Below are 12,804 nucleotides of genomic sequence, written 5' to 3' on the forward strand. Positions count from 1 at the left end.
GTCTCTTTAACTTTGAAGTACTTGCAAATTGTTTATACTTTTCCAAAGTCTCCTGGAGTAAGACAGATATAGCTGAAAGGGTTTTTTTTCCCCTTCCAAAGCTGTTGCCAATGGTCTGTGTTTACCTGACACTTGGATTGACAGTGAAGTGATTGGAAATATCCACCATTCACCGCTGTGAGCTCCTGAGTGCACAGAAAGTGCTTTTGTACTCTGGCTGTAATGGGCCAAGTTTGAATTGAAGGTTGAGAGAAATAGCCTCACTGTGGCAGTGCACTCGGAGGAACTGACACACCAGAAAGAAAGAAAAAAAAACTCGGAAGTGGGCTCCTGATAGCATCACAGGCAGGTACAAAAACATGCACACGCTCATTCCATTGGATTCTCACAATGGTGTGTTTACAACGGCTATGAGGGTGGAACTCGTTCAATATCAAGTTCATCTTTTCATGTCTGTTTGTCTATGTATGCGTCCTACATTTAAATCTTAAATGTCTTTTTCACTACGGTAATGGTCAAAGTGGTTGCGCAAATGCTATCATAGCTGTTTTCACAGTAAAAAAATGCTGGGTTTTACTAATTCAGTTGCTGGGTAGCTGCATGTGTTTTTTGTGGAGATTGGCTTACTTTACACAAGGCTGGATAAATTATTTTGGCTCAGCAGATTGGATTTGGATTTGGGCAGGCTGAAGAACAGAAGCTGGTCGCCATTTTCGCCATCAGTTGTGATGTACTAAGGTTGGAATAATTTTATTGTAATTTTTATTTTATTTTTTTCAAAACTGCTGATGGTGGCTGGCCTAGTACCTTTGGACATGGGGATCAGGATTCAAACCCCAGTCAGGTCAGTGGTAACATCTTTTTGGGTCCCCAAGACCCTTCATGCCAATTGCCAGCCACTGCTGGTCCCAAGCTGGGATAAAAATGGGTGTTCTTGTATATCTTGTATATCGTTTATATATTTATAATAATAATGACATACTCCGTGAAAACACCGATTTAACAAAGGAGGGTCTCATTATGCAACACATCTATACATTAGATACACTGCTATACATTCCTGCACGTTCACTTCTATATTGCGAGGAAATCACAATGTCCCATAACTGGTGAGCTATTTTTAAAACAGGCAGTGGTAACTGGTGACTCCTGCTTTACAGCCAGTGTGAGATTATCAGGTGCGCTGCAGGAAATGATCCATTTTCACTTAATTGTTCCGAAAATTATTTAATACAAACCTAGTATCGTTATTCAACTATCTATGATGGCGACATATTATGACAAGCAGAGCAACTAAATGCTTTCCCACTAGATGGCAGAAGGTACATCATTTACCCGTGTGAATCCACTTTTTGTGTCGCTTTTGTCTGTTGGTGTGCTCACTAAAAGTTGGGAAACAATACATTACGTATTTGTGTTGGCATGTGAACAATCTGCTTGTTTCCATTGGGGTTTCCTGGTGATTTGACAACAAGCATTACATGCTTCTTTTCCTATTCATTACCGTGGGTTTAAATAAAACCTATGAATCTCGTTTATTTTCAAAATAGCGCGCACTCACTCACAAGTCGCCCACAACAATCACAATCGTACTGTAAAAGTGACGAAATGCAGAAGAGGAAAATAATCTGCCACAGTATGATTGGTATGATCGCTAGCGAATCCGAATAAGATGCTTAAAAGTATCAACCAATCAAATACAATATGCGTTAGAGGAGGGCGGAACTTCCTGCGTATGACGCCAACTATCCAGTCAACAGTGCAGGCCCCACCCTTTGTGTTGCTTACCGCCAGTCAATCAAAATAGAAACAAATCTTGACAGTTATCACCTATTTCTACGCGGTTGCCGACAATAACTATCTGGCGGTCATGTCGGGTTGGTTATAGCTGTCAAAACTCTCCGTTTAACGGCAAGTCACGCCATGACTGGTATGTAATTTCTCATCCTATTCCTCACCCACGTAATGCTAACAAGCATCCTAAAGCTAAATTAGCTTGCTCGCAGGCTAGCTTGGATACGGCTAATCAGCGACTAAGTTAGCCGCTAACGCTGTGCTTGTAGCTAACTAGGTTAGCGCGTTTTAGACACAGACTAACTCCCGCCGGACCATTTAACATTTTTTGGTGCAAGCGCATGCAAGCTGAATGTTTTAAACAGCTACGCCCTTCGTTAGAGGGGCGAGCTTTGTTTAGCTCCGGATAGCTGTGTTCGAACTCATATGTTGTCCTTCACAGCGCCAGAACAGCCCATGAAAGCAGACGAAATGGCTGCTTTGGACGTCAACAGCAGCCAGGGCAACTTTTTGCAACATGAAGACGGCACGGGCAATCAGGTGAGATTTCCTTTGCGGCGTTTTTGCACGACTTGCGTGTAGCTAGCGGCTCTCGGTTGCAAAGTTGGAGGGGGGTTTGAACCCCTCAGACAACGCTTCCTCTCAGGCGCTGCAAAAATCCCGCCTTCTTTCTCGGCTCCGGGCGACGAGACCGCCTGAAAATCTCCACCAGATGTAAACATGACGTGAAAGGTGTCTGAGGGGCTCAAGAGAAGCAACCTAGCGCCCTCAAGAAATAAACTTGTGTGACGTGTCACTTTTGTCTATTTGGCCCACACTAATGGCCACTCAATTTCTCCCCCTTAAACTTGCACATGATGGGTAGGACATTGAGTCGTCGTCCCTCGACCTGCTTGCGACCACCTGCACTAAGGTTGGCTCACCGACATCAGAGGTGGACAGAGGTGCTGCCGCTGGTGTGGTAAGTCGGCACCTCTGGTAGAGCTGTTAGAATGAGAAACATCAGATCATGCCTCCTCCATCATAAGGCAGTTCTCCACCACAGGCACCAGCTCAATGGACATTACCTGTACGGTCTAATGCAGTCTAATTCGTAGGTATGCGCATAGGAATAAAAACCAAACAAACAAACAAGCGTAAGTTTACATGAGACCCGCATCATGTGGCTCGTTGAGTGACCACGTTTTGAGCCATTCAGCGTCGGATACGCACATACCAACAAAATGCAATCGCCCTTCCCAAAGGATTTTGACCAGCAGAGAATGTATCTATTTTGGATCTTCCAGGGCTACCTTATGTTGTAGACCATAATATATCTTTTTGGCGTGATAATGTGATAATTTGGTGAATTTTCTGCACACTCTTATCAGGAATATCAAGTCAAAAAGGTCCTTTAGAATCATATGTTCTACAAGCCCCCACTAGTCTAAACATAGCATTCTGACTCATATTGCTTTGCTGGAATATGAACGAAGCAGCAAAGTTCACCTGATTTTATCCATTTTAGGGGGTGTCCATTTTGCCACTTACTGTTGATGAAAATTACCAAACAATTGTTCAGTTAACAACCAATCAGCCACAAACTCAATATTAGCCAGAATGCTGTGTTTAAACTAGTGGGGCCGCATAGAGCATATTATTATAATAATAATAATAATAATGATAATGATAATGGCTTGACTTCCACTTTAAGCTAGTTAAAACATGAGTCTAAACCTCATTCAAACTGCCTGCAGTGGAAGGCTGCCTGTCACTGATTACAAGTTTTTTTGTTGTGGCAGGGTAGCAAAGCTTGAAATTAAACGAATCGTGGTTCCATTTTGGCCAAACCATGATTGACAACTGCAGCTGTTATATTTTTGTCTGTACAATGTAAGAATTGCACAACATCTGATTTTTAAGTGAACATCAGCTGGTCACTGATGTCAACTTTGATATTTTTTCAGCACAAGATTGTCATTTCTTAAAAATTACCCATTGCTGTAATCGATACTCATCAACACAACAGAGCAGTGACTACCTGGTGACAGCTCAGCCGATTTGACGTGATTCGATTTCTTGCCAAAGGAAAAAAAAAAAATCCTCTTGTTGAGTGTGATAGCTGCAGAGACAGCCATTTTCTCAACTGTATAGAGTATCGGGCATTTATTCAATGGAGGCTTTAATTGTCTACGTTCCAGAGAGTTGTTAGAAGGAATGGAATGTGTAACTGTCACACGTGAGCAGTTTAGTTCCATGTATCTTTTTTTGTTTTTGTTTGTTTCTATCAATAATGCAGTGCATTATCCCTACTTAGACTGCTAATACTGCTTCACACCATACTCACAAATTATTGACACCCCATTTTAGGTGAGGCATTTATGTTGACGTGGACAACACACCTGCCGATTAATGCAGGCACCGTATACTAACAAGGCAACTATTTGAAGGTATAACGAATTTTCTTCATGTCAGCCATGGGCGTTGACATCCACTTATCGTCATGTGATAGCTTATTTATCCATCTCCCGGTACTCTATTTACAGGACCTTTCAGACTGATAAGTCAGACTTGTATAAAGCCATTATTCATTCAGGGCCATACTTTCTCTTGAACGTAAGGGAACAAAATCTATGTTGAATTGACGACTTGATGACGACACATTTAACCTGACTTAATGATTTCATTTGACAGATATAAGACACATTGCCCCCTTTCCTGAGTGCATTTGCTTTGCTGCCAAATGCTGGACCAGATGTGATTAAATCATGGTTTTGACATCATATTTCCTGACCCCTGCATGTAACATATTATTTCAAGTGTTTGTATTTCCACCCAAATTTAAATTGAACATACCTGGGTGAATGTCATTCCAATCATAAATTTGAAGACAGGGGGTTGCACACGAAACAACCAAGAGCAAATGGTTGAAATGGCAGACAACAATAATCTGCTTGTTAGAAAAAAAATCTTGCATCCAAGGTCATAATTTGCTTGCATTGCACGAATCGTATAGGCGCCTGTGATATTTTGCAGGAATTTGCGTGCGCCTAATATCCTCCACTTTCTCTCTTAGGCTACAGATCAGACATCTGCGCAGCTTACAGTGTCTGATAAATGGGAGGTGTTAGCCCCCACCACGGCTGCCAAGGATGACCCCGGGATGATCCAGATCCAGGGCCAAGGAATATTAACATCAAATGGACAGTATGTTCTTCCTCTCCAGAGTTTGCAGAGTCAGCCGATTTTTGTGTCGTCGGGAAGCAACACCGCCTCTGCCAATTCAGTGCCTAACATTCAGTACCAAGTAATTCCTCAGATTCAGACTGCAGACGGACAGCTGAGCTTCGCCACCTCGGGCATGGAAGGAGCAACTCTGAGTCAGGATGCGGCGGGACAGATTCAGATCTTGCCTGATGGCAGTCAGGGTCTGTGCGTGACATCCGCTGCGAGCATCCTTACGAACCACCAGAGCCTCATATCACAGACTGGGACTATGCAGCAGATCCAGGGGATTTCGATTGGCGGCTCCGCATTCAACAACCAGGCTCAGGTTGTTACTAATGTGCCTGTGGGTTTGCCAGGGAACATCACTTTTGTTCCGATTAACAGCATAGACTTGGACGCGCTAGGCCTGTCCGGAGCCCAGACTATAGCGACGGGCGTCACAGCTGACGGCCAGCTAATCATGGCGGATCAACCGGGGGGCGGCGCTGCCGAGAGTCAGGAGAAGGCCGCCGCCGACCTCTCGCAAACGCTACCAGTGAATGACGCCAACGCTGAGCTTTTTGCGCCGACGTCTTCCTCGCAGCTACACAATCCGACCGGCGAAGCGAGCCTCCTGACCCGAGACGCCCCGTTGCCGTCCGTGGCCGCGCAGCAGTCCGACTCCAACGCCGGCCTCCAGCAGGCCTTCGTCCAACAGACTCAAGAGCCGGACGTCCAGGCGACATCTGCTCCCTCCATCGTCCAGCTGCAGCAGTTGCCGATGCAGACCGCCAACGGGCAGGTGGTCCAGTCGGTGGCGCCGGGCGGCCAGGGTGTGCAAAACCTTCAGCTGATCAACCCCGGGACCTTCATCATCCAAGCCCAGACGGTGACCCCGTCAGGCCAGATACAGTGGCAGACCTTCCAGGTGCAAGGTGTGCAGAACCTGCAAAACCTTCAGCTTCCCACCACCGTCCCACAGCAGATTACCCTGGCTCCGGTCCAGACCCTCTCATTGGGTTCCAGTCCGGTCGGCGTCAACACTGGACAGATGCCCAACCTGCAAACAGTGACAGTCAACTCAGTGGCGCAACAGCAGCAAGCAAATGCAGACATGCCAAGAGGTACATTGTTTATTGCATACAAGTGAAAAGATCTCGAATGCTGAGCTAGGTTTGCGTCGATGGAGGTGATAAGGCTCAGTTCTGAACAACGTTGTCAGAGCGTAAGCAATTCAAAATATCCTCACTGTCTGGCGGAATTCTCACCAAAAATCAGAACCTTTCTGGAAAGTAGGATAATATGATTGTAAATACAGTCAACCTCAATTGTTTTTCAATTTTTGTGCAGTGGGGAGTTTGGGTCATTTTTCTGTATACCACTTGAAGTGTCCAAGAGAGTTAAGATTTGTTCTCAAGCTACTTCCAACACTTTAGATTGGATGTTTTGTAAAAATACCAGACCATGTGGGGACTGGCTATTAATATCAGTTTGTTGGGGATATATTTGGACATTCATCATTTGTTTAGCTGTGTCCAAATAGTTCACATACTTTTGAAGTTAACAAACAATTTTCATTAGGTCATAGATTTTACCTTCAAATACAAAATTGCCATGTCACACACCGCAATATGACTCCAACTGTGGCTTTTTTTTTTTTTTTTTGCACTCTACAGACATCCGAATAAAGGAGGAGCCGGACTCAGCAGAGTGGCAGCTAAGCTCTGATTCTACCCTAAACACCAGCGATCTGTCCCACCTTCAGGTCAGGTTGGTGGAGGACGAGGAGTATATAGGCCTGGGGGGCAAGAGGCTACGTAGAGTGGCGTGCACTTGCCCCAACTGTAAAGAGTCTGGTGGGAGGTGAGTTCGTCCATCCCAAAAGCCGCGCGGCTGTCCCTTAAGTGAACATTTCGGGATGCTCATTGTGCCGTGTTCCTCAGGGGATCCGGCGTGGGGAAGAAGAAGCAGCACATCTGCCATATCACAGGCTGCGGCAAAGTGTACGGAAAGACGTCACACCTGCGAGCACACCTGCGGTGGCATTCCGGGGAGCGACCTTTTGTCTGCACTTGGATGTACTGCGGGAAGAGGTTCACGCGCAGTGACGAGCTGCAGAGACATAGGAGAACACACACAGGTGCCCCACTAAATCGGTGTGACGGTTTCATTTGCAGGGTGGAACGTTCCTGCAACACGTTGGTTGAACTCCCATTTTGTGCCACAACTTTCATGGGCTAGCTGTATTAGCTGCGGGGGAAATGTTAGCAATCAGTTAGCACTTGTAATAACGTTTGGGATCATTGACATTATTATTAGTATTATTTTATGTAAATACAGCAGATATCAAGCCTACGCATCCCTGTTCAAATGCCAGGTGCCAGGTTTTTGTGATTTAAAAAAATCCACCATTAATATGATATACAACTCAAATTAATTAAAAAAAAAATCTGTTTAGAGGGGAAATAAAATAAGTAAAATAATGTGATTGCACACCCTCTTATAATTTGGAACCAATCACATTCAAACTCATGTTAAATGGGAGTAAGCTCACACCTGCCACCAAGGTTTCTCTGATTAACCATCACAAAATATCAGCTGTTCTAGTAGGCTTTAGCTGGCATTTTTTACTCTCTAGCAAGTGTGAAAATGTTGTGTTAACACAGACCGCTATTCTGAACTGTTCATAATTAGGCGGAATAAAAACTGTTCGAAAGCCTTACGCTATCATGTTTGACAGTAGATCTGGTTTTCAAAAAACAAATGTCAGGAAAAGCCTTCTAGAACACCTGAACATTTTTTCAATGTCTGTATTTTTTTTTTTTTTTTTTTTTTTACAAACGCAAGCAATAAGTCAATCTCAATTTCAATAAACAATATCAGATTTATTATACATAAATGTTATGGTTTTATAGGTTAGGCTTAAGATAAAATATGCTAAATATACAATAGAAATATAATTTTAAAAAGTTATTTGTCATGGTCTTATTTTCCTCTACTGTATTTTAAGAATGGTATTTAAATAGGGTCGTGCAGACCACTCTGTGTCTCCAAAATGTTTTGTCTTATTTTTTGCTTTGTGGTTTGGGCAGGCGAGAAGAAGTTCGTGTGCCCCGAATGTTCCAAGCGCTTCATGAGGAGCGACCACCTGGCCAAGCACATCAAAACGCACCAGAACAAAAAAGGCGTGAACTCTGGCGGCGCCATGGTGACGTCGGTGGAGTCGGCGGGGTCGTCGGACAGCCTCATCACCACGCCAGGCGGGACCACCCTCATCCTCACCAACATCCAGCAGGGCTCCAACAACGCCCAGGACATCCTGGCCAACGCCGAGATCCCCCTGCAGCTCGTCACCACCTTAGCGGCCAGCGAAGTTATGGAGTGATTTGACGCCTCGCTCACAAACTCACGTGACGCCATTCTCGTATACTCCTACCTGCATTTTTATTCCAGCTTTGAAGAAAAAAGAACAATGAAATGATGATATATATATTTTACCCTTCAAAGAGAAAGTCTTGTTCGCTCTGCTATGACGCGGAGGTAAGAATAGAAAAAGACATTGCAGTGATTACACAAGGATATGCCTTATTTTGTACAATATAGTGTAGTTGTAGGTGTAGGGTGTCCTCAATCAACTTTGTTCATAATGTTTTTCCACCTTTTCTTACCTTCACCTTATGTCCTTGTTCCCCGTTTCCTTTAAGCTTCACCTCCAAGTCAAATATATCCCGAATGACAGTCTTTGATGCAAATGTATTTATGTCGTGCTTTTGTTGTTCTTATTGTCTCGAAGATGTGTTTTCCCACAGTCGGCGTGCTTCCAGTTAAGCAATTCTCACTGCAATTTTTGGGTGGAAACAATCAACTGTTTTTTTTTTTTTTTTTTTTTTCAATTTTCACTTCAAAAGGACCAACGCGTCAATGGATCACTCGATATTTTTGAGCAGATATTTATGTTGGCAACATAATATCGTGTTTACAACTAAAGGCAATGCTTTTAAAAGGCTTCATTGAGAGTAAATGCATTTTGTAAAGACTGAGGATTTTTTTTTTCAAGCCATCTTTGGTGGTGGTTGCCAAATTTGCCTAAAAACTCAGGGTGAGTTTTGACCGCATGACACAAGTGTAGGAAATATCCCCAGTAATGTCTCATTTTGGGGACAAATCTTTTCAGATGGACCAAAAGCTCAGAAGAACGACATCACCACTATTATAAATGCTCTCATTGAGTAATTAGCCATGTCATTTCTTCCCCCCCCTCCCCCAATTTGGTAATGACCCTTGTTTCTTTTACTGAGTCATCTCAGCTGTGCAATTCACAATCAGTCCGATTTAAGTGTAAATGTAATTTTGAAGGTGGTACGTTGAATTTGAAAAAGCACTGTCCTCTTATTATGAATCATTGTCTGCATCCATGTCAGCAAATCTCTATTTGTATAGATTTTTATAAGAAATGTGTTGCATTCCCATGTTGAATGGTCTTATTTTTGCCCCCAACATCTAAAGGAATAGGTGAAACGATGACTTATTACTTTTTTTTATATATACATTGTCCTCTTCAACTGACACACAATTCCTTGTGTACTAAAAATTGCAGTTTTTACTTGTTTAGAACTGTACAAAAACCTGTCTAAAATGTCATTATAAACATTTCTGTTACACTTGAATTTCCATGTACTTTATTTGTGCGTCCAAATTTGGAACAACTTCAAGTTTCCTTGTACTCTTCTTCCTTTTGTTGCTGAGGTTTTTCATTCTCAACTGTTTTTCATTTTCAAACTGTGCGGTCCAGCAGATGTCACTACAGCCAAGGGAGCAACGCTGAGGCCTGCTTGACCCCTTGACCTTCCATGTGCGGCGTTGCAAAGACAAGAGTCAGAAGTCGGCTGTGGCCAACCGGAGGTGAGCTCAAAAACATTAGAAGCGAAAGTTGTTGGAGAAAGTCTCTTGACTTTGAACACAACCTGCAGGAGTGAGTGAGTGTGAAGTACACCTGTGGAATGCCCCGTTCATCACCATTTGAAATGTCAGGTGAGTAGAATTTATTCCTTAATTCATGTTGGCGTTATTATTGGGATTGTGGCAAGTGGTGTAGAGCTCCAGTGCGTTGTGAGTTTTGTAATATTTTGACCATGTGGCTCAATAAGGTAACACTTTTTCTGTACGGTGCAGTTGTCAGCCACAATAATAAATGTGAATTTGAAATCAAGTTTTGTAAATTAGTATATAACTATAAAGCTATTGTTCAATTTAATTAAATACTTAATAAATGCAATTTTTGGGGTAGATATCCTGCCAGAAGGACAATGACAAATCTATTTAGCAAGAAACACGAAGTAGATACTTGCTTAGTAGGCCGCAAAAAAGGAAAAAAAAATGTGACACGCCGGATCTGACCCTGGGATCTTGAATTTTATACCGGCCCATCGGCTTGTCGTGATATTCTGGAAAATAAACTCAACTTTGTGCCTTGTTCTCTACAATCGGTGCTTACTAACCTTTATTGAGTCAAGGCACCCCGCCAAACAACTATGTCACAAAAGAAGATCCTGTATATGATATAATGATCTCATCACAATTTTTCTTTCACCTGTGCACGCCTTGACTTATTTTTTATGAATGGCAAGAAATGGATACACTGGTGAATTGGATGTTTTGCCATGTAGTGGAAGTACATTTAATAGTTTTCCCTGTCACTATAAGTCACTTGCAAAGATAAAAACAAAAGGGCATTATTTGTAGTAATTAATTTTGCTCCAGTTAAGTACTGCTAATTCTTTTCGAAATTTGCCATTTGCAATCATCTTCATTAACCACCGTGCTGAGAAATAGATTCGGATTCGGACAGGTACGCACAGCGTGGCCCCCAATTGTTCTTTAGGGATGGGTTCAATGAAGAGAACAAATTTGGCTCGACATTGTACATCTGACTAATAGTGCCTTTAGCTTGGACTGAAATGGGACACTTAACCAATTAGACCTTATTGCTATTTCTTTCTGTTCAATATTGTGTACTAAAAGGAGCACAAGTGATTCAAAATTTATGAATGACCACTAGATTTTAATGCGTATGAACATAATTAAAATAGTGGAGGAAAAGCTTTATGGGGTAAATCGGTATGCTTTTTTTTTTTTTTTTTTTGTCAGAAAATAAAAAGCAAGTCAAATGGTGTCGCCTGTTAAAGAGGCCTCGTCCACTCCCCCCCCCCCTTTCATTTGCATACTTTAATGAATCCAAGTCATTGTAATGCAATACCAAGTGCAGCAAGAACATAGAATGACAGTTTGAGTTAATGAAATGTGTTAAGGGTATCATCATTTACTTGTATGTTAATTAGTCCAATTAATTTCCCTTGCTCTGTAATCTGAATATTGTAATAATCTTTGCTCCCCTGAAGGAATGAAATCCACAGTGCACACACCTCCGGGACAATCTGCGTGAAACGTCGTGCCTTATCCACTTCAACTGGACGCACATTTGACATGTGAGCTCCTTTGATCAATTATTATTACTTCCGATATTATTAGTTTTGGCGTTATTAGGTTTGCTGTGCATGCCAAAAATGACAACAAAGGATGGAGAATTGCTTGACATCATTTTTATGCTGCAAGACTTCATAATACATTTTCCCCTAATGTTTGAATACTGTCTTTTCAGTGCTGACAAATGGACGGAGAAGATCTTGCAGCCATAATAAAAAAAAAAGTTGAAGAGCTTGAGGCCACTTGACGCTGAAAAGCTGCTACAGATACGCTAAGTAAACCCTGCTTTGTCTTTTCCTTAAAGACCCTGGAAAGTGAATTCAGGGAATTTGTTTCCGAATACATGTGGTGTACATAATTAAAGATAGTGTCATTTTGTTCAAATATCATTCCAACAGAGTACTTACTGTATGTTAGTACACTTCACTAGCTTGTTTAAAAAACACATGACATACATTTAAAAAAAAAAAAAAAACATAAAATCTCAACAATGTTTAGGGGGGCTGGGTTTCAATTTAGGGGTGCTTGAGGAACCCCCAAAATGGGCAAGAAACACCTATGCTATGTGGCACTTCCTAAATTTTTTTTTTTGGGGGGTGGGGGTGGGGGCGTGGCTAAAACGGTGCCCAGTGATGCACTTGAAGTTGAGTTGGAGTCCTCCCTCCGCCCTTGTTGACATGAGTGGTTATCTGAGCAATTGTGAGTGACTTAGTTATTATTGCTTAGCTTGGGAGCTAGCTGGTGCCTAGCGCCCGTCGTCTCGGTCTGAAAATCCCTGCGACGACCCGGTGGGAGGCTTCTAAGCAGATCTTTTCACAGGTCAAGCATGTAGTGATGCGTAGGCATAAGAAAGATGCCAGACATACGTAAGTCGTAGTGATATTTCGTTTACAGTTGAGTATTTTATGTACTTGGCCATTTTTTTTCACTTGGCCGGGTTGTTTCTTTGTTTGAAATTTACAAGACACGTTCATTTTCACTTTACGGGAACTTTAATCATGGAAATTGAAGGGAAAGCTTTTTTTCTTGTGTGTGATTGTGTCGATATTTTTGTCCCAAAATTGGAAGTGCGTTGACATTGACCACTAGCAACGACAGCAACACTATAGAATTCAGGATTGCTCTTTATAACCTTGTCTTTGCACTGTTAGCACAAATGACATATTTCGTTCTACAGTCCCTCATATACAAAACACTTGAGGGATGAAGGCGGCGGCGTCTCCATTTGGGTCCAGTTTTTGCGCTTTTTGCCCAGTCGTGGCAAGATAGGCCTGCAATTTTGCCAAATGACTATTATTTTCCTTTCTCAAGGAACAAGTACAGCCCAATGGATTGTTGGTG

General features: G+C 42.4%; 1 protein-coding gene and 1 long non-coding RNA gene across 5 annotated transcripts in view; both read left to right on the plus strand.

Annotated features, from left to right (window-relative positions):
- The first annotated feature begins 413 nt into the window (after positions 1-413).
- sp3a (sp3a transcription factor) lies at positions 414-9,647 on the plus strand. 4 transcript variants are annotated; one of them, XM_086051214.1, is made up of 7 exons: positions 414-844; positions 2,237-2,334; positions 2,660-2,755; positions 4,850-6,104; positions 6,657-6,843; positions 6,924-7,120; positions 8,073-9,647. In XM_086051214.1, exons 2-7 carry the CDS (start codon positions 2,251-2,253, stop codon positions 8,363-8,365), a joined length of 2,112 nt encoding a protein of 703 aa, XP_085907340.1. In that variant the 5' UTR covers positions 414-844; positions 2,237-2,250; the 3' UTR covers positions 8,366-9,647. The 4 variants fall into 4 exon arrangements, with proteins under 4 accessions (XP_085907340.1, XP_085907342.1, XP_085907339.1 ...); XM_086051213.1 differs by lacking the exon at positions 414-844 and adding an exon at positions 1,728-1,930; XM_086051216.1 differs by lacking the exon at positions 2,660-2,755 and having other exon boundaries at positions 415-844.
- Positions 9,648-9,882: 235 nt separating this feature from the next.
- The window catches only part of LOC147136610 (uncharacterized), a 30,659-nt gene continuing 27,737 nt past the window's right edge, over positions 9,883-12,804 (plus strand). Inside the window, exons 1-3 of the long non-coding RNA XR_015089509.1 lie at positions 9,883-10,011; positions 11,379-11,465; positions 11,639-11,738. This is a non-coding gene — a long non-coding RNA (uncharacterized LOC147136610). The remainder of the gene's footprint in view (positions 10,012-11,378; positions 11,466-11,638; positions 11,739-12,804) is intronic.

Source organism: Filicampus tigris, chromosome 14, assembly GCF_054856515.1.
Source record: "Filicampus tigris isolate MCC_2025a chromosome 14, RoL_Ftig_1.0, whole genome shotgun sequence".
Classification (NCBI taxonomy): Eukaryota; Metazoa; Chordata; class Actinopteri; order Syngnathiformes; family Syngnathidae; genus Filicampus; species Filicampus tigris.